Source organism: Lemur catta, chromosome 6, assembly GCF_020740605.2.
Source record: "Lemur catta isolate mLemCat1 chromosome 6, mLemCat1.pri, whole genome shotgun sequence".
In the NCBI taxonomy this organism is placed as follows: Eukaryota; Metazoa; Chordata; class Mammalia; order Primates; family Lemuridae; genus Lemur; species Lemur catta.
Genome location: NC_059133.1, coordinates 22,469,646 through 22,495,004, shown reverse-complemented (window position 1 = coordinate 22,495,004; position 25,359 = coordinate 22,469,646). Strand labels below are relative to the sequence as shown.

Genomic DNA, 25,359 nt, shown 5'->3' with positions numbered 1-25,359 from the left:
GTTTGAAAGTTATAGGACAGTGTGTTTATTAATACTTTCATTTCTCTCTTTCAGGATCATAAACATGAAGTAACTTGTGTAACGTACAATTGGAATGATTACTACATTGCTTCTGGATCTCTTAGTGGTGAAATTATTTTACACAGTGTAACCACTAATTTGTCTAGTACTCCTTTTGGCTATGCTAGTAATGAGGTATAGTATGGGTTTATTCAAAATAAAGTTGATAAGATAGATTTTGAATTGTCTTTAACAAGACAATGAGTTTAAGTTTTAAAAATGTTTAAATGTTTTAAATTTGCATTTGGCTTGTTTGAAAAACTTACCACTAGCTAATTTTTAATGGTAGTATATAAAAATGTTCAAATAAGCTAATTCCTACTAGATTATGGTGCTTACATAAGTTCCATTATGCAATTGAATTCCTTTTTTATGTTGGATTTTTTCACAGTGTGTAACATTTGGTAAGAGATCAATGAATTTTAGCTGCTATTGTGAGCTTTTAATGAATAATCATACCAATCCATTAAAGTATAATAGCTTTTGTGATTTACTTCTCCAAACTTGTTTGAACATCTTCAGGTTTAACGCATTCCCGCCAGACCCAGATGTAACTTGACCTCAGTAATAGTATTTTGTGTTTTAGACCATTAAAATAAGGAGAGCATTAAAGTAGGTGAAGAAACTTACTGGAGTGTTTTTTTTTTTTCTTTGTCCTTGGAACAAAGAGTTATATATATTTTGTATAGTATATTATTTCATTTTTCTCTGATAAGCTATATCATTAAAATAGAATACATGGGCTAGGGAATGCGATTTGGCTTCTGTATATGTAAGGATGCAGTCTCAGATTTCTTAAGAAAGTCACAGTTTTCCTGATTCTGCATACTTATGATTCCCTTTTATAGGCAGCATCATTGAAATCTTTGGAGTTTTTTTAAATTAGTTTTTTTCCCCTATAAGCAATTTAGTTATTAATTGCCAAAAGCATAGAATTGCTACTTGAATATTCATTTTAAAAAATTACTACAATTTCTTAAAATTTATTTAAGTTTTTAAATATATTAAATATTCATTTCTTAAGTTTAAACAATATTTATAAAAATTTCAAGTCTGTCAAAAAGTTGACATAATTGAATTCAAACACAGTTACTCAGCCCAGTTTCTATGTTGATCAGTTTTACTATAGATAGGAGCTGGGTTATTGAGAAAAATAGTAAGTAGGGCACATCTATGAATGAATAAATCTTTTTCTGTTTTTTGTTTCCATGAACAATCAAGGATTTGAAATCTTTAAAAATTATCAAATTGGTTTCTTAGTAAAAGTGACAAAACCATGGAATCTCACAGAATCTGTATCATACTGAATTTTATATCAGAAATAAGATTTCCTGAATGTGTTTGGAATCTTACTTTGAAATGTCTGAGCTAAATAGAAGCTATTATTAATAGTTTTCTGTGGATCACAGTGTCTTTCTACAGGGGAAAAAGAGCCTTGCTGCTTCTGCAGAACTGCTGGGCTGACAGACTTTTTAGATTATATTAAATAATTGCATGTTGCTGTTTGGCAAGTTCAGGAGCCTGGGCTCACAAATAGGCTAACTGGTGTTACCTTTCTCAAACTGCAGCCTTTTTCAAAGCAGTTAAAAATGTCAATCTATTTTATTGATTCCTTAGGTTAAAAAATGAACTTTAAATTTAGCAGGTTTTCTGACAGATTTTAAATACAATGTAGTTCAATATATGTTAAATCCACTTTCTTAAGTTTCACTTAAGTTTCACATATGAATTATCTTACCATAGGTGCCTGGTAACTAATACTCCTTTTGTTTTCTTAGTCCGAATTTGTTTTATGTTATTCCTAAACATTGTTATTATTGGGGGCTAATACATTTTATTTTGCAACATCTTAGAAGTAGAATATGAGTTTGCAGGGGAAATTAGCTTAAATGTAAAGTACTTAATTGTCAGCACAGTAAACAATAATATCAATACAAGTTTGAAAGCAACATTTTAGTAAAAGTAGATAACATTCAACCAGTTTTAATCTAAAACCTGTTTATTCAAACTGGACCTTTGTTTATTCTGGTTTGTAGAAACTAGAAGAGAGAATATCTCCACTGCCCCCAGGGGTTAGGGTTTAGAGAAAGGCAAACATTGCCCTCAGGCTTATGCTTTTGAAAGAATGGATATGGTCCATGCTCAGTCTGGAGTGTTGCCAATTTGTCCTTTGTGGTTTAGTTAATTTTTTATTATACTTCATGTTCATTTGTGAGTGCCATCAGATGCTCAGATTCAAACAAATATACCCAAATGTCTAAAAATATATATAGAAAACAGATAAGAAATACTGTTGCTTATTCTCTCCCAGTATTCCCTTATACTTACTTGTGACTTGACTGTGACAGGCCTTTTATTTATGGTGGATATTCTAACCCTGCTGAATTAATGTAAGTGATCTCAATGTGTTGTATTTTTCCTCTGAAAGACAGAGATTGAGGTAGCTATACTCCAAGATAATAAAATGATGACAAATATTTTAATTAATAGAATACTGCTATGTTTCAGGGTCATCTTATAGTCAGTCCACTAAATGATATTGTGGTTGTCATGATTGAAACTTGTCACTCTATACATCAGAGAAATCCGAAGCTTCATGTGTATAATTTGGTTGGCCATTATTTATATAGGTTACATAAAATGTCTTTATGAATGCTTACAGTTGCATAAAATTTATTCTTTTATTTTTATAGTCTGTACGGCAGTTGAAGTACTCCTTGTTTAAGAAATCACTACTGGGCAGTGTTTCCGATAGTGGACTAGTAACTCTCTGGGATGTGAATAGCCAGAGTCCGTACCATAAGTTTGACAGTACACACAAAGCTCCAGCTTCAGGCATCTGTTTTTCTCCTGTCAATGAATTGCTATTTGTAACCATAGGCTTGGATAAAAGAATCATTCTCTATGACACTTCAAGTAAGAAGTAAGTCGTGTGACATGCTCATTTCTTAATTTAGTAACAAATAGTTATTATTTCATTAACATACATACATGATTTGTATAGACTTCTGATTAATGTCCAGGGGCTCTAAAGTTTATGTATTAATACTTGGTATATCTAGTAAGATAGAATTTTCTTTTTTTCTTCTCATGCAGGGAAAAAATAGATGTGGCATGGGCATTATTCAGGATACTTCTGGAACATGAATGTTAAGGAATAGCATATTAATGATTTCACATCTGTATTTTAGCATACATATTATTTTCTTTCAGAACACAACTAAATGCATATATTTTTAAAGCAATATGATTAATTTGCTTTAAAATTGATTTGTTATCTAGAGCATGGTTTCTAAACTCTTGACCTCTTGGAGCTGGGTAATTTTTTGCCTTGGAGGGCTGTTCTGGGCATTATAGGATATTCAGCAGCATCCCTGGCCTCTACCCACTGAATGCCAGTAGTGACATCTAAACTGTGTCCAGATATTGCCAACTATCCTCTGCATACAAACTTGCCCCTAGTTGAAAAACACTGGTCTAGAGCCAGGAGTACTCAATCTTAGCATTTGGGCCCATTGGGCCACCTTCTTCAGTTGTATGTATGCTTGGTTAGCTAAAAAAACAAAAACAAAACAAAAAAACCCCAAAACAAAACACTAAACCAAAACAAAACAGCTGCAAGAGTACTGCAGTTGACACCTAACACTATCTACAGGTCATGGGGAGTATTAATGTTACTACTAGGGAATGTCCCACTGTCAGCCCTTGTTATGATGCTGGAATTTTTACTGTTACTTATTTGCTCTCTTCTTTTTTGGAATAATTTACTATTTGCCCTCTTTTTTTTTTTTTTTTTTTTCCGGAATAATTTACTGAGAGCCCCAAGAGTCAATGAGCCATTCTTCTCTTCTAGCAGACACACCAGCGAAGAGCTCAGCTTCAGCAGATCAGTATCCATATTTCTGTATTAGCTTTTGAGAATCAAGCCACGTGAACTCTGTTCCTCCTAGCTTTTTGGTCAAGAAATGCACAGCTAAGAATAAAGTAGCAGCTGCTCCCCTGTGAAAGGTCATAGTCCTCCAGAGGCCTAAGCAGGTCAATAAATGGAAAGTGGATACTTACAGCTTCCTCAACCCCGAGGCAAGAACTCCTGTTTGTGTAGTAACATAGAAGAATGGTGTCACGTTCACTGCCAAAGTAATGATTACCTAAAGAAATAGGTGCTGCTTCTAGAAGATATAGAATGTACCTCTTAGAAGTGAATAGAAAAATAGGATGGAATGTCTAGCAGTTCTTCATACACCATTTTATTAGAAATGTCTCTAAGTCAAATTCTCAAATTCTGCTTTAAACAAATACGTGGGATCTGTATGCTATTTGCCCAATTCTAAGTAACTTTGGTTTTGATATACGGTGATTTATGTCACATAGGCCTTTACGCCTGTATATACTAATGTATCTGCACACACTTTGTTCTCCTTTCTAAAGGGTAGTGAAGACTTTAGTGGCTGACACTCCTCTAACTGCAGTAGATTTCATGCCTGATGGAGCCACTTTGGCTATTGGATCTTCCCGTGGGAAAATATATCAGTATGATTTAAGGATGTTGAAATCACCAGTTAAAACCATCAGCGCTCACAAGACATCTGTGCGATGTATAGCATTTCAGTACTCCACTGCTCTTACTAAGGTGAAATATCTTCTTTTCAGCATTTCTTATTTTATTAAATAAACCTAGCTCAGAATATGGAGATTATAAGCTGTCAATTAAACAGTGTAGTTTTGCTTCATAATTATTTTTATATGATAGCATTTTAGATAAATTTTAGTACAAAGCTATTTCATACTTAGTTTTAAAACTCTTTTTGTACTTAATTCCCATATATCTCTCTCTTCAAAAATATTTTAAGGGGCTTTTTGGCTCAAAGGGAGGCTCATTCCACTGGTAAGCCTGAGATTTGTAAGGAAAAAAATTTATTTTTTAATTTAACCAGGAATTTATAAAATATTAATGTATAGTATGAAACATTAGTAACCTGAGCTTTTAAATGTTCCATTACATTTCAGTCAAGTTTAAATAAAGGCTGTTCAAATAAGCCCACAGCAGTGAACAAACGAACTGTGAATGTGAGCTCTGCTAGTGGAGGAGTTCAGAATTCTGGAATTGTCAGAGAAGCAACCGCCACTTCTGTTGCCACAGTTCTGCCACAGCCCATGACAACAGTTGTGGGGAAGGGAGCGGCTGCTGTTCAAGACAAAGCAGGTAAATGTTGCTTATATATCATATGTGAAGGGTTTTTTCCTCCACAAATGTATATAATTAGTACTTTAAGAACCTAGAACTCAAATTCACTTGACTATTTAGGTAAAATTATTAATAGATATCATTGAAGAAGTGAAAATTTTAACTTTAGCTATAAATTTCAAAAAAGTTAACAAAAAGGCACTTATTCTATTTAGCCGAACTGCTATGAGAAATATTATCTTAAAAACAGAATGAGGCTAACTCAGAAATTATTTATCCTTAATACTACTACAAACTCGTCCTTAATACTACTACAGACTGGATGACTCTTCATTATGTCTTCAGATTAATCAGTAGAGATACAAAACTTTGACACTGTCATTGTCATTTGATCTCTTAGTTTAAAAAAAAGAAAAGCTATTAATGGCTCCTTTTATTTCATATTTGAGAATGAAAAGTTAAGTCAAGTAATGAATATTTTTAAGTGCTGCATAGTGCCTGGCATTTATTACGCAGTATATTTGTAGTTTGTTAAATAAAAATAAATGAAAATATTGCAATTTTTAAATGATTTCTTCTACTCTGATAATCATATTGATGAGATAGTTGTGAAACAGGAATTCATTTAGACTTTATGAAGGTGTGATATGATGATAAACTTCCAATACTTACTGTAGAGAATATTCTTGGCTCACCATAAAGATACTGTGTAAATTAGTGAAAACCTTTTTTGTTTTCGTTTTAAGAAGTTATGCTATACCATCAACAGATATTTTAAAAAGTCTACATGGCATACCAGTATGTTTTCAAAATATTGTGCTCACTAGAAATATATGTATCCATTTCTTTTTAAATTTTCATAACAAGTACTTGGGCAAAAATATTTGTTGATGTCTTAAGTTTTACTATTTCTAAATAGAAGCAAAACTTTAATTTGTTGACCTTGATATGTGGAATAGTTTTTTTTTTAAATAATAAATATATTCACTATCAATTTGTTGTGATGTCTATGTAATCCTATATAAGTAGGTCCTTATTTAAGAACTCCTAAAGAAAAAGACCATTGGTGTCTACTTAAAGAAGAAATTCTTTTTGAAATATAACTTTGAATAATGTCTGCCTCAAAATGTTGAATTAACTATATTATGAAAGTGGCTGTTATTTTCAAAAATTATTTTATAATTATTAATTTTATTCACAATCTTCAAAAGTTAAACAAAATGTTCCCTCATTTATTGTAAACTCTCTGAAGTCTTTCTCTTATTCACTAGCTTTTAATAAGGATGCTCTTATTGAACAGTGACAGCATTAATTAGGAAATGAAAGATTTGGATCTGCTGGGTCACTGATTAGTGATAACCCTTGGCAGAGTCCTAAAATTCTGGCAAAATGAGTGTTTGTTCTGCCCCCACAAATAGATTTTTATTAATTTCATTTTGAAGTAATTACCAACTTAGCAAAAAGTTTTAAGAACAGTAGAACTCCTGAGCTTTACCCTTTAGCAAAATCGCTGCTTTATAAATTTTGCCACATTTGCTTCATCATTCTCTTTCTTTCAAATAAATGCACACATATATTTTTCTTTCCCTTTGAAACACTGAGAGTAGTTACACTTAGTCTCAGCTCTGTCACTTCCTACTGGTATGGCTTTAGGCAGTTTTCTTACCCCGAGTTTCACTTTTTTCCTCCGTACACTGAGATATATTTCATTTTTAAGGTCATTGTGAGTATCAGAGAAAATGTATCAGAAGTGCTTGGCACATGGTAGGCAGTCAGTAAGTTATAGTGTTGCTAATATCGTTGTCATCATGATCATCATCACTATTACTATTATTATTTTAAACTTTCTGTAAAATTCATCTAAAGTTTGAAAAAATTTGTGTTGCTTCTCCATGAAGGTGTCCCGATTTAGTTCAAAAGAATTTCTGCAGACTTTTTGCCGGTGCTCATTTTTAATAGGAAACAGCCATGTAAGAAGTGAAAAATAAGGCCTTAGCACTATTTGCAAATGATACCAAACTTCTGTTTCCTAAAATTTCAGAGGCTGGAGTTATATATTCAAAATAGAAAAAGTAGGGGAAATTTCTCCTTATAACAGCTTAACCCTTCTTATAAATGATCTTCAACAATGGTACAAATTATTTGGTTATATTTTAACTTTCTAGCAGATGTTATTAGTAAAGGTTATTTCATTAGCCAGTCTTGGGCATTTTTAGATACACGGGGTATTTTTTATTTTCAGCTCAAGCTTTTCAGTTTTTATTTGGGACTGAGATGCCAAATAAAACACTTTTGAAAACGTAACACAATAATGTGCTACCAGTCCAGATGCCAGACTTTCATCAAAATTTTTGAATCCCTAGAACTCATTTCTTATTCCAGTAACGAGCAAGAAGCTACTGAGCCTGTAGGGCTCTTACAAAAGCAATGCATTATATACTGCCAGAAAATATAAACTGCTGCTGCCTCTTTATTGTTGTCTACCATACTGTTTTTCTTTATGAGTTAGGTATTTAGGTTTCCTTCCTCTTAGTAAACCACAGAAGTTAGTGAAGTCATTTGAGATCAGTAATGCTGAGGGCAATGTTAAGTTCCCCCTGTTAGTGAAAGGAAAGACAGAAAAGGGAAACAAAGAGACACATTCATCCTAAGTTGAGGAAGAGAACTAATGTTAATTGAATCCTGCTGTATGTTGGGCATTGTGCTGTATGCCGTATAGACATTTTTTAAAATCATTTGTGGATGATCATAAAAGTCAGTAGCAAAAGTAAGTTGTGTTCAGTATACTTAAGAGAGCAGTAAAGTATATAAATTATTTTAGAAAAATTTCATCAAAATGGCTTAAATAAGATCTTGCTATGTGAACAAATAAGCTATTTGCTTTTGAGGAACCTTTCATTCCATGAAAATCCTGGTTACTTAGATGATATTGTTTTCTGTTTTCTTTTGCTGGTGCTCACAGTTGTAGTATTACCAGCGATATGAGTAATGCATTGGTTTTTACAACTTAGCTTCCTATTATAAAATTTATTTAGATGTAATAATACTGATTTTTATATCTAATTCCTATAAGGTTTGCCTCGAAACATAAATACAGATATTTTATCTAAGGAAGCAGACGGTGGAAAAAATCAGGATTCCTCCAGCTTTGATGACACTGGGAAAAGTAGTTTAGGTGACATGTTCTCACCTATTAGAGATGGTAAGTTCATTCAGTTCAAAGGATCATGTTCTCTTGCTGGTAGTCATTACATTTTTATTCTGGCTAAAAGATGTGGGTAATAGCTTCAGTCTAACTTTGTTCATAGCAATTTGCTAATTTTCTCAGTCTCTGAGGTGGTATCTTTTTCTTTGCCCTGATATTTCAGATGTCATCCTAAAATATATGCTTGTAATTTTCACATGGGAATTATGCAGATAGCTCTCAATTTGGTATTTTAATTTCCACAAAAGTTTCTTGAAGGAAGTTTTACCTTCATAGGCAGTCTTTTCCTTGTATCTACTTCTAAATAAATCTTCCTAAACTTTTGGATGTTTGATATGGAAAAAAATAATCTTCCTAATTTAAAATTTTTTATCTTTTATTATTAGTGCTTAATTAGTATTTATTAAATGTTTTCATGGAGAAATATGGCCAGGTGACAGATTGCCCCATCTTTTATACTATGTGTGGAAAGTATTGTGTGTGTGTGTGTGTGTGTGTGTGTGTGTGTGTGTGTGTACCACTACCCTTCACCCTGTAAGTGTTGCTGTAAAAAAAAACAAAAACAAAATAAAACTTTAGTACCTTGATAAATGGAAACATATATCATTGTTCATAGTATATGGACTAGATACATTGTTTAGCTGTGCTTTTTTGAACTTAATGTTCATGTTTTGTTAATGGAATAGTCTCACTGCTAATGGCAATATTATCGATAATATGGGTAAATTTTTAGAGAGTAATTTGGCAGAGTTAAAATATTCATACTTTTTGGCCTGATAATTCCATTTCTACAAATTTGTCTCAGAAAATGTTCAAAGAAGCCCACAAAGATTTTTGTATTTACTATTCTATTTATAATAGTGAAAAACTAGAGAGAATTTAAGTTTTATCAGTAGCAGGATGTTAAAATTGTTATATCTACTTATGATCTTATATAGTTTCATTTTGCATTTTTTTAAAATTATCTGTTTTCTAAATTTTCTATAATTAATTTCATAATCAGAAGGAATAATAATACATATGTGATGGTACAGAATTATTGAATGTCTTCTGTCTTGCCCTGGCCTGAAAATGACTATTTAACTTGCTAGACCAAACTCCCTTATCTTCCACCTAATGAAAGAGGAAGGATTCTTTTTATTTCAGGATGAAAAGAAGTCAGACTACATAGTTAAAGAGTAGAGAGAGGACAGATGTGGGTGAAGGAGGGAAAGGTGGCTAGGGCTGGAGTTGAGAAAGGTTTCTGGAGTTAGTACTGAATTAGGGAGTTTTGGCTTGTGAAATTCCCCTGAAGCAACTTTTGCATTGAAGAATGTAGGAATGGGCTTTTTGGAAGTGTTTGAGTTATAAATTAAATTCTCTTCAGTAGTTTTTAAGCTAAATAAGTAAATTACTTTTCTCTTTAATTACTTTGCTCTTCTTTAAAATGCGATTAAAATTTGTCATACGCCCTCCATTGATTAGGATTTCATATTATTATTATTAAGAAAAACCATGGTTACTGATTATAGTGCTGGTTTCTATTGTGAATAATGCAACTCTACTGAAGTAAAAGGCTTAATCTGTTTGTGCCTCAATTTCTTCATCTTATAAGCAAGAATACTTCTGCTTTTATTATGAGAAAAATAACGTTTAAAAGTGTGCGTGTGTATGCATGCACGCTCTGTAGTTAACTAGGTGTATACACACACGTGCACATAGAGAGATGGGTGATATTTATACTAATACAATAATCATATTGTGCTTATTGCCCATTTGAATTTCTGGTGAATTTGTTAACGACTTTTGCCCATTTTTCTATTAATCGGTTAAAATTGAACTAAACAGTTTTGATTGTGAATTGGCAAATGGATATTACAGTATTAATAGTCTTACAAGTATTCTACCATTGATATAAATATTAATGAAACCTTATGTTTTTTATAACATTGTACTGCTTACAAAATATTTGTACATTATTTCAGTTGATCCCCAAAATAATCTTGTGAGATTATCAGGGCATTATGCCCCCCATTTTATAAATGCAAAAACTGAAACTTGATTGCATTAGAAGCTTGTCCAGGCTTGCAAAGCTATGAAGTGATATAGGCAGAACTGGATTACAGATCTTCAGAACCTACTCCAAGGCTTGTTCTACTGTACCTTGCTGCCTCATTAAATGACTGTATACCATAGAATTATCTTTTCATATTTGCTGTTATGCATATAGCTAAACGAATGAAAGGGGAAATTTAAATCAGTTAGCTACTAGTTACTGCTGGCTTTAACCTTGAACCTCAGTCATGTTTTGCTTCTTAAGATTATTAGTCTCTGAATTCTTTGGGAAATGAATAGGAAGCGTAAATTGATATGGCTTCTTTTTAGTAATTTTTTAAATTGGATTTTCTAATTCTGTTATAGATGCTGTAGTTAACAAGGGAGATGAAGAGTCAGTAGGCAAAGGAGATGGTAAGATCTACTTAGACGTATTTTCATGAAAATTACAAGTGATATTATTTTATCTATTGCTATGTAACAAATTACCCCAATACTTTGAGCCTTGAAAGAGTAAACATTTATCATATCATAATTTCTGTGGGTTAAGAACTTGAGCATGGCTTGGTGGGATACCTTTGGCTTTAAGTTGCTTGATGCTTCAATCAGGGTGTCACTCGGAGCTGCATTCAACTCAAGGCTCAACTTGGGCCACGATCTGCTTCCAAGCCCATTCGTGTGGCTGCTGGTTAGAGATATCAGTTCTTTGCCAATTGAGCCTCTCTGTGGGGCAGCTGACAACATGGCAGCCGGTTTCCCCAGAGCAGGTGAGTAAGAGAGTGAGAGAGGGTATCCAAGATGGAAGCCACAGTATGTTCGTAACCTAGTCTTGGAAGTGACATCCCACCATTTTTGCCATATTTCTTCTGGAGTGAGTTATTAGGTCCAAGCCCTATTCAAAAGGAGGGTATTACCCAAGGGCATGGACGCCAGAGGCAGGGATCATTAGGACCCATCTGAGAGGCTGCTTTCCAAGATATATACCACAGATGTATTCTAAATTAACAATTTTCAGTTATCAAAAACTAATACTGACTAAAACATTCATTGTGTTTTGCCATTTTCAAGGTATTTTTACACATAGTATCTTTTAAGCCTCAATACTCTTGGAGATGGCTATCATCATTTAATTTACAGATCAGAAAACAGTCAGACAGAGTTTTAAGATTTTTGCCCAAGAATACACATCAAAGAAGGCATGTAGCTGAGGAACAAAGCAGTCTTCTGAATCCAAATCCCATGTCTTCTACCACATTTATCTGCCTATCATGTTAAGTACTTTTCTTAAATATCCAGGATTGTAGTCCATCATATGCAAATGCAGTTTTTTTCCTTTTCTTTTTCAGGTCTTGACTTTCTGCCACAATTGAACTCAGTGTTACCTCCAAGAAAAAATCCAGTAACTTCAAGCAGTTCAGTATTGCATTCTAGTCCTCTTAATGTCTTTATGGGATCTCCAGGGAAAGAAGAAAATGAAAATCATGATCTGACAGCTGAGTCTAAGAAAATATATCTGGGAAAACAGGAACCTAAAGACTCCTTCAAACAGGTATCTGCCTGAAAATGATTCACTGTATTTATCGCTAGAAAGCAGACAGCTGCCAGTGGATGTATCCTAATTAATGACAGTGCTGTGCACTTACCAGGTAGAAAAATACTCATATATCTTGATGTCATTTTTTTAATAACTAAAAAATACTTTTGAAATATGGCTTTGACTATGTTGAAGGTAACAACAGATATAAACTTATACTATTTTTTCTAAGATGAAATACTTTATCTATCTGCCTGTACAAGAACACTTCATCCCTGGATTCTTTTAAACTATATTTCTGTCGCAGCGTAATACATCAAGTTGGTGGTCATTTACTTTTAAGTCTTAGAGCAAACTGGTGGTTTTAAGAATGGAATTTATAATTATTACTTTTTGCTAAAATACAATATACAGTGTAAAATTTAAATTCTTATGTAAGAGTTCAAAATAATCAAATATTTCCAGGAAGGCCAAGTCTTTGAGGTGTGTAATATGTCTGTTTTTGTTTTCATGTTTATTGTTTGGAATGATATTGATACCATGCAAGTACAAAAACGTCTTTTACCACATAAAAGTTTATGATTTTTAAAAAAGCTTTTGCTAGCGATTTCCATTTTAAATGATTATCAACAGCAGATGCTCAGTGAATGAGCTTTTCCTCATCTTGTTATCATTGAGATGGTTTTTGATTAGTAAATGTTAATTTATTTTGCCATGAGTCCTCATATTTTTTTCCTCCTTCTATGTCCCTTCCTATTGTTTCTTCATTTCCATTTACCTACTGGAAAAAAAAGAGAAAAGTAGGTAAAAACTCTTGTTTATGAGTTAAACAATAAATTATATGTTAATTTTTTTATTTTAAATGTAAAGTTTGCGAAGTTGATCACCTCTGCTGCTGAAACTGGAAATTTAAATAACTCTCCATCGTCTAACCAAACAAGAAATTCTGAGAAATTTGAAAAGCCAGAGAAGGAAATCGAAGCCCAGTTGATATATGAACCCCCAGCCAATGGATCCTCAACTCCAAGTAAGTACATTAAACTTCCTGATATTTGAAAGTGTTAAGTTAAAAAGTCCTCTCAATTATTTAACTTGTGAAAGGGAAATAGAGTGATCGTAGACAAAATGTTCACAGTTTAAAATTTATAGACATTTCTCTGGTTTGCCTCTCTTACTAGGAGACAATGAAATTCATATGAATGGTTAAATTCAGCTACATTGCTTTGTTCCTCCCTTGGTATGAATTTCATTTTCAATTGTATATGTAAGTGTGTTGATTTAATATGGTATAGATAGAATTATTATTTAGGACCCTTTGAAAAGGGGTGGTTAACTACCTGAAATTGTAAGTCTTCTCTTCTTCTGCATATTAAAGTCTTATCCTTAGAGTTTATGCCACAGACCCATAAAAACTTGATCATATTTAAAGGAATATTAGGTTCAGCTATAAGAGTTATCTGTTCAAAGATAGAAAGCACTTGGGTTGTTTCCACATCTTTGAAATTATGAATTGTGCTGCTATAAACATTCAAGTGCAGATGTCTTTTTTATAGAATGTCTAATGTTCTAAAGTTAGTCTTAGTACTGTTTTATGCTGGTTTTACTTAAAAATATATCTAGAATAAAAGCAATACTCAACAACAAAAAAAAGATAGAAAGCAGCTCTTTGTATAGAAGCAACACTGTTATATAAATATCTGTATTTCACTTTAAGGTTTCTGTGGATATATTGTGTTAACTTAAACTCTAGAGCCTTTCCTGTAGCACTACTTTACTCCTATATTCCTTCTGTTTGTTTTTAATAGTCTTGGTTTATCTAGTTTGTGGTACAGCTTGTCACATTCATCTTTTATAAGAGGAAATGGTTCAGAGATTCTTCAAGATTAATCCCTCTGTCATATGTTATTACATTAGACAGTTGGCAGTTTATATACATAGATAAATGACTATTAGAAATAATGTCATAGAAAGTTTCTAAGATTTGTATTCCAGACAGTGAATTTTTCTAAATGTCACAGGAACACTGTTCTTTGCCAGTTTTTCAAGTTTTCTCATGCCAAATCTTATTTAGAAATGTTTGATGTCTCTTAGTCCAAGTTGACTATTAATATTTCCTCCATTCTTTATTTTAGATCCAAAGATAGCGTCCTCTGTCACTGCTGGAGTTGCCAGTTCACTCTCAGAAAAAATAGCTGATACCATTGGGAACAACCGGCCCAATGCACCATTGACATCCATTCAAATCCGTTTTATTCAGAACATGATACAGGAAACACTGGATGACTTCAGGTAGTAATTGAGAAATTATTCATTCTATCTAGAACTTAAATGTGTTGTTTTTACTAGATGTAACACCAGAACTATAAGTACAGTTGGTGGTTACTGCTTTTGTCTAGGTTCTGGTGACCATAAAACTGTAGGAAAATATGTTGAGTTATGTTGATCTTGTACTGAATTTATTGATTCTTAGCCAGGAAAAGGCATATTTACCTAGTGTAATTATTAGATAATTTGGGAGGGCAGTCTAGCAGACAGGCTGCCATTGTAGATTTTTATAGCATCAAAATGTAGGCAGATCTGATAAGCTCAAATGGGGTTCTTACGTACAATATTTATAGATGACTGTTAGGTAGTAGATACAAGTATCGATAATGTAGTAGAGAAATATTTTAAAGAGTGGTTCTGAATATTTTCAAATAGAATACATCAGAATGTAATAGTCTAAAAAAAATTTCTTTCATGGACCTATCCTTGTCTTTCTCATCGGTTGTAAGAATATGTTCTGGAATGCTACTTTCACTTATCATCTCAATATTTTGGGGGCTGTCTTCAATTATTAGAATCTTCTGTGTTTCTTTTTCCTTTCCAACCTATAGTTACTGAATGTTCTAGCTCAGATTTGGATTATCATGAACAAGAATGTTGGAGAACATGTGCAGTTGGTGGTGGTACATGTTTCTTTTTAATGTTTAAAAATATTTTTAAAATAATTTTTCTTAAAATATTTTTACCATTAAAAAATATCAGTTTGGCATTTACTGTGCCTAGTGTATGTACCAGGTACTAAGGATACAAAAATGATCTGCCCACAAAGGCCTTATAGTTTAGTTGGGATAGGTACAATGTAAACTGCTATGATGTGTGTTTCCTTAATGTGTATTAATTCATTTGTGATTGGTAAATAGGGCAGTGTTGACAACACGATGAGATTTTGTTCGTTAATCGAACAGCAGCCGAAACAAAGCACACCTAAACACAGCTCAGTGCACCAGACTCCTTGTCAGTGTCCGTCTCTTGTATTCACTTCCTCTTCTCGTGGCGTTGCTGTGTGCTCTGTGTGAGAAGCACGTACCTCGTGATTATCCCCCATCTTTGAGCATTTTGTCCTTTACCTCCATAACTTGATAGCCCTCATCCTTCCTTCTACTATCCCCTTCCATTAAGTGACCATCACCTTTTCAAGATAGAGTTTATTATTCAATACTTATCTATTAGACCTTTACTATATCTTTATTGTGCTAGTATTTTTATTAGGATTTAATTGTCTTTGTTAGTGCTTTGGTTACCAAGTTGCACAGGTTTTGAGTGGTCTGCCCTAATCCTTTTTCCCTAAGTTCTGTTATTTTTAATACACAGTTTTAAAGAACATGAGGTTTTTTTAGGAATACATAAATATTTATGGCATAAAAGTAGAGTTGTCTGGATGCAGCTGACTGTAATGTGAACAAAGTGGTGCTGAAAACGCAGAAAGGAGCAACTCTTTTCCTGGGGTAGATTTAGAAGGTATCACTGAGGAGATTTTATTTTGTACTGAAGTGTGTAGGAACAGCATGAGCAGAAACATGATTGAACATTCTAGGATTGCTTGCAGAAAGGGGGTGCTGTGGTAAGAGACAAGGCCAGAAAGGGACTCATGAGGGCCTTAGCACACAGGTAATGGAGAGCCATCCAGGTTTTCAAGCACAGGACTAGTGTGATGTATCTGTCTGTTATCCATTTATTCAACAAGCACTGAGTGTCAGGTCACCACTGGCTTCAGATGACTTGAGGGCAGGGAGCTCAGGACCTTTCCTTCGGTAGGCCCAGGGATCTATCAGGGTGCTGGGGCGACTCTAAAACCTCTGCTTTACAGCCTGGCTGCCAGCTTTTGAGGTTGCTGGAGGTTGACTGTCACTCTCTAGTCTGCTCCTGGCTTTCTCAGGAGAGGTGTGTCTGCCTCCTGGCCCTGGGGTGGGGGGTGGGTTGCCGCAGTGTGTGTGGCGAAGGCCTGCAGTGCCTGCGACGGTTTCTCTTGGTTCTGCTGCCCTGCCTTCAGCCTAGAGCATGCCCTGCATATCTGCACCTGCCATGGCGGTGCGGCCTCTCCGCGCTCCTGCCCCGCCCCTTCTGTAGACAGCCTCGGCCTGAGACTCCGTGAGGACCCAGAGCACTCAGGGGATTTCTGCACATTCGCTTGCTCTGCCGTCAGCCTTCAGTAGGTCATATACAGCTACGTCTATCACTGGGGGGGATAGAGGAGGGTGTCGAGGGGCTCTCTCAGCCTTTCTCCTCAGCTACAGGGGATGGCTGCCGTCTTCTCCACGAGGGCCTGGAGTGCTTCTCTGCTGCTCTCAGTCTTCGCTGGGCTCTGGCCATCTGTGCCTTAGGGGTCGCTCTCAGCCCTCCTGCTCTGCCTGGCCCTCATTTTCTACGTAAGTACTCAGTGAAGGCCTGTGGGGAAGAGTTGGTGAGTAAATGCAGACTTTCTTTGTGGCTGGGGCTCTTTGGGATTCTAAATTGTCAAACAAGTCTTTAAAAATCTTATAAAAATTTCAGCTAATTCTCTTTACCTTATCAAGGGCAGCTTTCTTCTGCCACTGCTCTGTTGAGGATGAAAACAGTCATGGACCTCTTTTCTCCTAGAAAGGACTCATCATTTTCTGAAATTTTAGTTCATTTAGATTTCTTTGTATTCTTGGCTCTCTGGTTGAAAAAAAAAGTATGATTTTGTAGGTTATAAGGCTCATTCTCGTTATTAGGTTTGACAGATTACATCCTAAGTGGAAGTCAGTGCATCTGTTCCTGTTCTCTTTCGAGAAGATTTAAGTTTCTTTTGGCAAGCAGATCCTATAGTTGCTAGGTTTCAGGTTTTCTTAGGACTAGTTTATTTCCAGTTTGCCTTTATTCCTAGGGTTTAGTCTTTGCCCTTCTAGGACATCAGCTGAATGTCTGGAGTATTCATCGTCTTTGAACTTTAACCTCTGTTTTGTGAGCATCACTAGGCTGCCCGAATACTTTATCTGCTCTGTAGCTGCTATTTTATGTTTGGTTTCCTGCCATCTAGTCTAGTACAAGCCTGGCTTAGGAGTCAACAGAGGTCTTGAGGGGAAGTTGCACAGTTTCAGGCTTACTTTCCCACAGCCGTCCCCTCTTCAGGATCTTGGACCTTCCAGATTTGGGACTACACCCATACTCTTAATATTCCCCCACCCAGTGGGACTGTGTCAAGCTCCAGGCCACTGTTTCAGCTCAGCCTCTTTTCTCCATACTGAGGAATCAGCACATACCCCAGAGGGAAGAGCAGAGGTAAAGGTGGCACTTAACCTAGTAGACTTCTCTTCTTTGCAAGACCATGCAAGTCCTGGATTCTTGGTGGTTCTTGGATTCCTTCAATTTGTTTTTTCGTTTTTAATATAGCTTTTATTATAACTGAAAGCAGAAGAGAAAATTTATTTAAATACCGTATAGTTACAACAAAAAGAGGTACTTAGGAATAAATCTAACCAAAGATGAAGATCTTTATAAGGAAAACATTTTTAAAAATTTTATTAGAAGGAATTAACACTTAAATAAATGAAAAGATATTATGAAGTTATCAGTTCACCTAAATGGGTCTATAGATTGAATGCAGTTCCATTCAGAATCCCACCTGGGATTTGGAAGAAGGTGATTTCCAAAATATATATGGAAGAAAGAAGATCTAGGAATAACCAAGACACTCCAGAGAAGAACAAGGTTGAAAGGGACTTATTTGTCAGATGAATAAGCTTAATTACTAAAGTATAATTAAGATTGCATAGCATTGGCACAGGGTGGACATATTGGCCACAGGAATAAAATAGTCTAGAAAGAAACCTATAAACATAGATTTGATATATGAGAGAGGTAGCATTGCAGGTCTGTGTGCAAAATAGGGAATAATCAAATTGTGTTGTGGCATTTGGCTATTCATATAGAAAATAAGTATAGATCCCTATTTCATGCTATTGAAAAAATCAATTCCATATAGAATAAAAGTAAATGTAAAGGGCAAAGTCTTAGATACTATAAGAGAGTTTATTTATAACTTCAGGGTAGGGAAGTTATTATACATAAGGGAATGTACTACTTGTAAAAATTGATAAATTTGCATTATTAGGTTAGTAAATTTGAGGCTATTGATAAGAACTGTTCATCACAAGATACCATTAACAAAGTGAAGGAATAAGAAAATATATAACAAACAAAGGCTCATATTATGTAAAGAACTCTTAAAAATGAATAAGAAAGAGACATGAGCAGGCATTGCAAGGAAGAGGAATGGTGTGTAAACACAGGAAAGATGTTCAATACCATAATCAGAGAACAGAAAATGCAGTGAGATACTATTTCATATCGGTTAAATGGGAAAACATTATACATACTTCCACTTTGGAGAACACTTTGCATGATTTTATAAAACTGAACAAGCATACACCTACCTGGATATGTCATCTAAGGACATTGGCTCATGAGGATTGGGAGATATACACGATTATAACAATGTTGTAATAATAAAAACTTGAAACAATCAAAATATTAACAGGAAAGTAGATGATTATAAACCGATAGACCAGTATAAACCAATGAATTACAAGTACATAGAATATGAATCTTGGAAACATAATATTTAATTATTTCTTAAATATAAGCTACTTAAGACTGCATAGTGTATGGTACCCTTTTTATAATGCTCAAAAGCACAATGAAAACATTGAGTACAGATTATGTTATACAAATGTATTTTTTTTTTTTAATTTCTTTGTTCAACAAACTTCAGGAGAATAGTGACTCTCTTTTGGGGCTTTTCCCGAAGATTTAAGTAATGGGATCAGATAGGAGCGTGAAGGAAGTTTCTATGATTTGGTAATGTTCTAGCTTGTAAATTTTGTGGTATGTGCTTGAGTGTTGCTTGTATTACTATAGTTCATAATTTTAGTGTATTCTTTTGGAGACATGATTAATTGCATTATATTGAATAATCCATCCCACCCAAATAGCCACTTTGTACTGAAAGTGTTTTTTTCAGTAGCTAAAATATTGATAATCAGATGATTTTCATAACCTAGTGATTTTTCTGTATTTCGTTGTCATATAAGTTTGTATCTTTTCTTAATAGTAATTTCTAGATAAAGAAATATAGTGTAGTGGGAGTTCTGGAGGTAGATAGCCTGGGCTTACATCCTAGCTCCATTTACTAGCTGTGTTACTTTAGACAAGTTATAACTCCTTGGTAGCTCAGTTACTTTGTTGATAAAATGGAGGTAATAATTGCACCTAATTGTGAAGATTAAATGAGTTCTTAGATTTAAAGGATAAGAAACAGTGCCTGCCTCATGGTAAATAAATGCATGGTTCATTGATATTTTTATTATAATTATTAATATCTAATAATTTGAAACAATGAAAAAGCTTAGCCAGTTTCTTGAATGATCTGGAATTGGTTAAACTGTTATAATTCTAACAAGTATTTTATGTTCTTTCCTAGAGAAGCATGCCATAGGGACATTGTGAATTTGCAAGTGGAAATGATTAAACAGTTTCATATGCAACTGGTATGTATATCAAATTTTAAATAAATGTAGAGTTGTATGGCTCTAAAAAATATCCACTAAAGCGCAGTATATTTTCATATAGTTATTGTATCTAGTTGCTAATATAAAAATTGAAAGTTTAGTGAGTAAAATAGATTTTAACTGGTCACCTTTTTTACCTGTAGAAGTTAATGCTACCTTTTCATGGCTTTTTTTTTTTTTCCAATAAGCAAAAAGGCTCCCAAATGTGCAAATATAAATCTTCCCAATATATTACATTCACCAGTGATCTTCCTTTTATATTAACAAAGCAGTAAGAGTGGTCATGTATAAGAAGCATCATTCAGCTAGTTAATTGAACATGAAAGAAATAGCTGAGAGTATGTAAAACATAACTTGATAAATAAATGTGAAATACCAATAATTTAAACAACATTTCCCCCCTTTTCTAGAATGAAATGCACTCTTTGCTGGAAAGATACTCAGTGAATGAAGGTTTAGTGGCTGAAATTGAAAGACTGCGAGAAGAAAACAAAAGACTACGGGCCCACTTTTGAAATTTCAGTGAATACCGTAATGTTTTGTGACTTGGGAAGTTTATGTCAACATAGGACTACACAGAATCAGTATTGTTTTCATGGCCTCTAGGGAAAAATTTTTTTTTTCAAGTAAAGGGGTGATGGGATTTTACACCAACCACTATTTCATCTTTTCTGTCAAATATATTTATATTTTTATATTAAAAACTACAATGTCATCTGCCTAATAAGAGTCAACAGAATCTTTATTTTATGAAAGCCTTAGCTATACACTAAGTGCCCTTTTTCTTAAGAAAATTGTGCATAAAAATGTATATTTTTACTGACAAATTGTCTTACAAACTTATTTGGGTAGTTGAGATTTGAAGAATTTGATATGCCTTCTATTTTTATGGAGAAAGTAATTTTAAAATGGCAATTGTTGTTTCTAAGCCACTGAGTAATAAAGCACAGGGTTAGCTAATGACTATTTTGTTAACTTGATGAAGTCAAGTATGAGTATTATTTATTGTACATTTGATAAGGCAATTTTTAGATTTTGAATTGCATAAATTACATTATATCTTTTGCATTTATGTCACCATATTGTACTTCTGACAAGTCTTTACACCTGAGTGGTATTTTTTTTAGCTAACTTTACCTATAAAAAACTTTTAAGGGTTTGTAAGACTCAATAAGAGCTGTATCTGCTGATTATGTCAAGAGTTAACATGTAAAATTATACTGTAAAGTTTCAATCAATATGACTCAATTTATAATCAGTGAAAACTTCATATTAGATACTAAATATGATATAGTATTATTGTCATTTTGTTCTCCCAAGTGAGAAGTATGGATTATTTTGTTTTATGGTTTGTATCATTAACTTTCTCTAATACTTTTGTACACTGTACATAATATTTTTATATTACTGGCCTTACCATAAAATTATTCAGAAAGGGTAATTGTCAAAAGAATTTACACCTCTTTGGCAATAGGCAGATATATACATCTACCTGCTGTGATCTGCAGTTTTAGGTGGTACAGGGTTAGGAGACCTACTGACTTGTTTACCTTATTGTCTCTTGTCCCAAAGATTTAAACTCTGTACCTTGTATATAGCTTTCCTGCCCAATTTTGACTCCTGAGATGAAAATATTTACCAAAATAAAAAAAAAAATCTAGCTTAGGTTACTAACTATGGTTTTCCAAAGTAATGGAAAATTTTAAGGGTATATTTAATAAGTGTAAACATACTAATAATCACTTCTAAAAATAAAAGCAGGAGTTTTACTTTTTCCCAGTGTGGCTCATAGAATACATTAGTATTGAAGCATAAAGGGATATTAATGTGATCTTTTCCTGACAGATTATGAAAGCATTATGACTTGTAACAAGTTTCCTTATATATCAGGTATCAAACAGATTTAGAAGACATAAATATTAGTGTGTTTTGCCTACATGCTGTATTTTAAATCTATTAATATTTTCATATTGCCTTTTTAAAAAATAAATGCACATGTGTATCAAAAGAGGTGGGATAAATAAAACAATTTTAATAATTTCATGTGTATAGAAGAAACTTCTGTGATGGAATTTAAAAGCTGAGTACAAAAAATAAAATTTTATATGCTAAAAATAGGAAACTTTGTCTCTGACCAGAATGGCATAATAGGGATTGGACTTACCTTCCCACCTGAAATAAAAAAAGACAAAAATATGTGAAACAGTTGTTAGATAGTGGACATTAGGCAACACAAGACAGTACCCCTGAGAAGAGTGAAACAAATGAGACCTAAAAACTTCTTGAACCCCAAATGCAAGAAATAAGAAACCTATGCCAAGGCACATCATCATAATCAAATTCCTTAAAACCAGCACTAAGGGAAAATTTTTCGAAACAGAGAAAAAAGACACAGATAAAAGATATGGATTTCAGACAGTGGAGCAACATTTTTAAAATTGTGAAGGAAAAATTCGATTTAGAATTCTATACCCAGCAAAAATATTTTTCAAAAACAAAAATAAAATAACTCTTTCAGACCTAAAAAAGCTGAAAGAGTTCATCACAAGCAGACTTGCATGACAGGAAATACTTAAAAATGCCTTTTGTCAGAAGGAAAATGATACCAGATAGAAATCTGCAATTACACAGATGAATGAAGGACACCAGAAGTGGTAAATATGTGAGCAAATGTAGAAGACAGTTTTTTCTTAATTTTACTTGAAAAGATAGATCATTTAAACCAAAAAAATAATAAGGTATGGTGTTGTTAATGTATAAAGTGAAATGTATGCCAGTACTATCAAGGCTGGGAGAATGGAAATGAACGCATACTGCTCTAAGATTCTTATACTGTGAAGCAATATAATAATATTTGAAAGTAAACTGATGAGAATGTATACAATAAATCCTAAAGCAACCACAGACACACAAAATGTTAATAAGCCAATAAAGGTGATAAAATGTAACCATAAAAAAATCAAAAAGAAGGCAAAAAAGGGAAATAGAATGGATGGGACAAATTGAAAATAAACACTATGATGGTAGATTTAAAAAGCCATGTCAATAATTGCATTAAATGTAAATTGTCAAAAGTTACCCATATTTATTATCAGATTGAGTCTTGCTTTTTGAAATCCAACTAAGTATGAACAACTCACTTTAAATATAAAGGCACAAATAGTTTAGCTATGAAAAGAAGTTAACAGTAGTATATTGAACAGAATGCAAATGCAAACAGAAGATATCAAAATTTGTGGGAATCAGCTATAGCAGCACTTACAGGTGAATTTATAGCATTAAATGTATATTTTAGAAAAGGAAAGATCTCAAAACCAATGACCTCAGCTTCCATCTTAGGAAGTTTGCAGAAGAACCACAAACTAAGAAAAAGGGGGGAAAGAGGAATTAATGTAATTGAAAACAAAATCAATTGAGGAAATCAGTGAAATTAGAAGCTAGTTCTTTAATTTAATCAGTAACATTGCTAAGCCTTTCTTTAGCCAGAGTGATGAGAAAAAGAGACATAAATTACCAATATCAGGAATGAGAGAAGTAACATCAATACAGGTTCTACAGATATTTCTGACAAAGAAAATGCGAAACCCAAATGGCTACACTGGTGAATTCATTCACATATTTAGGGAAGATAATATCCCAATTTCCAACAAATGCCTCTGGGAAAGAGAAGAGGAGTGGATAATTTCCAAGTCATTGTTTGAGCCCAGCATTACCCTGATACCACATCAGGCATTATCATGACAAGAAAACTACAGACCAATATTTATCATGAACCCAGATGCAAAATTTCTAAACAAAATTTAAGCAGTTTGATCCATTGATGGATAAAAAAGATAATAAATATGACCAAGTGAAGTTTATCTCATGTATTAGTCCATTTGGGTTGCTACAAAGAAAATACCTGAGGCTGGGTAATTTATAAAGAGGTTTATTTGGCTCACGGTTGTGCAGACTGTACAAGAATGATGCCAGCATCTGCTTTTGGTGCAGGCTCCAGGGAGTTTCCAATCAAGGTAGAAGGCGAAGGGGAAGTAGGTGTGTCACATGGCAAGAGTGGGAGCAAGAGAGGGAGAGGTGGTGCCAGCCTCTTTTAAACAACCAGCTCTCATGTTAACTAATAAAATGAGAACCCACTTGCTGTGGGGAGTACACCAAGCCTTTCATGAGGGATCTGCTCCCATGACCCAAACACCTCCCACCAGGCCCCACATTCAACAGTGGGAATCAAATTTCAACATGAAATTCAGAGGGGTCAAACATCCAAACCGTATCATCTCAATGCAAATTTGGGCTAACATTAAAAAATTAATTGTAATTCACTGTATCAACAGACTAATATAGGAAAACCATATGATCATCTCAATAGAGAAAACATTTGACAAAACCCAAATTTCTGACAAAAATTCAACAAAGTAGGAATAAAAGAGAACTTCCTCAACCTGATAAAGGGCATCCAAAAAAAACCTCAGCAGCTAAGATCATACTTAATGGTGAAAAACTGAATGCTTTTCCCCTAAGATCAGAGACAAAGTAAAGATATCTGATGTCCCCTTCTATTACATATTATATTGAAGTTTCTATCCAGGGAAATTAGGCAAGAAAAAGGAATAAAAGATATCCAGATTACAAAAGAATAAATAAGAAATCCCCTACTCATACATCACATATTTGACTCTAGAAAATATTCTAGTTGGAATATATAAAAAAATTAAAACTAGTCAGTTTAATAAGGTTACAGGATACAAGGTTAATACACAAAAATCAATTGCATTTTCATGTACTAACAACAATCAGAAAATGAGATTAAAAATATTTACAGTAGCATTAGTAAGTATAAATTTGATAAAAGATGCAACATCTGTATATTGAATCCTACAAAACAGTGCTGAAAGTAAACAAATGGAGAGACTATGTTCATGGATTGAAAAGCTCAATATTTTAAATGTCAATTCTTCCCACATTTCTTGTAGATTCAGCAAAACAGTAATAAGAGTTTTAGCAGGGATTTTTTGCAGAATCTGTTAAGCTGACTCTAAAATTTGGAAATTATATATAAAGGATCTAGAATAACCAAAACCACCTTGGAAAAATAAAACAGGAAATAGGATCAAGATGTCTGACTAGACACAGGTAGTATGTGCCTCCTCTACAGAGAAGAACCAGAATAGTAATCAGATTCTCACATTTCAAACAGATTGCCTAAGAGAGCATGCTAAGATTCACCAGGGAAGAAACTGGAAGCACCAAAAATGGATATGGAGAGGGTTCAGGGTAACTTGCCTGGCCAGGGACTGGCTAACAACCAGGAGAAGATTCTGGACATGGGAAAACAGTAAGAGAGAAGGCCCCAGGGCTCCATTCTGCAAGATGAACCTTTACGGTTTTGGCTACAGGAGAACTTCCCGACCCACGCAGGTCTTGGTCCTGCCATAGGGAGCTACTTAGGGATTACACAGAAACATTGCTCCAGTAAGAGAACCCACACAGA

The 25,359-nt window shown here is 33.9% G+C and overlaps 1 protein-coding gene across 1 annotated transcript in view; it reads left to right on the top strand.

Annotated features, from left to right (window-relative positions):
• Positions 1-21,980, top strand: part of NEDD1 (NEDD1 gamma-tubulin ring complex targeting factor) — a 34,985-nt gene extending 13,005 nt beyond the window's left edge. Inside the window, exons 5-15 of the mRNA XM_045553184.1 lie at positions 55-195; positions 2,754-2,983; positions 4,489-4,690; positions 5,068-5,263; positions 8,319-8,447; positions 10,851-10,898; positions 11,831-12,033; positions 12,889-13,045; positions 14,151-14,307; positions 19,784-19,850; positions 20,282-21,980. Of these exons, the coding sequence (XP_045409140.1) occupies positions 55-195; positions 2,754-2,983; positions 4,489-4,690; positions 5,068-5,263; positions 8,319-8,447; positions 10,851-10,898; positions 11,831-12,033; positions 12,889-13,045; positions 14,151-14,307; positions 19,784-19,850; positions 20,282-20,386 (1,635 nt within the window). The 3' untranslated portion in view covers positions 20,387-21,980. The remainder of the gene's footprint in view (positions 1-54; positions 196-2,753; positions 2,984-4,488; positions 4,691-5,067; positions 5,264-8,318; positions 8,448-10,850; positions 10,899-11,830; positions 12,034-12,888; positions 13,046-14,150; positions 14,308-19,783; positions 19,851-20,281) is intronic.
• Positions 21,981-25,359: the final 3,379 nt, after the last annotated feature.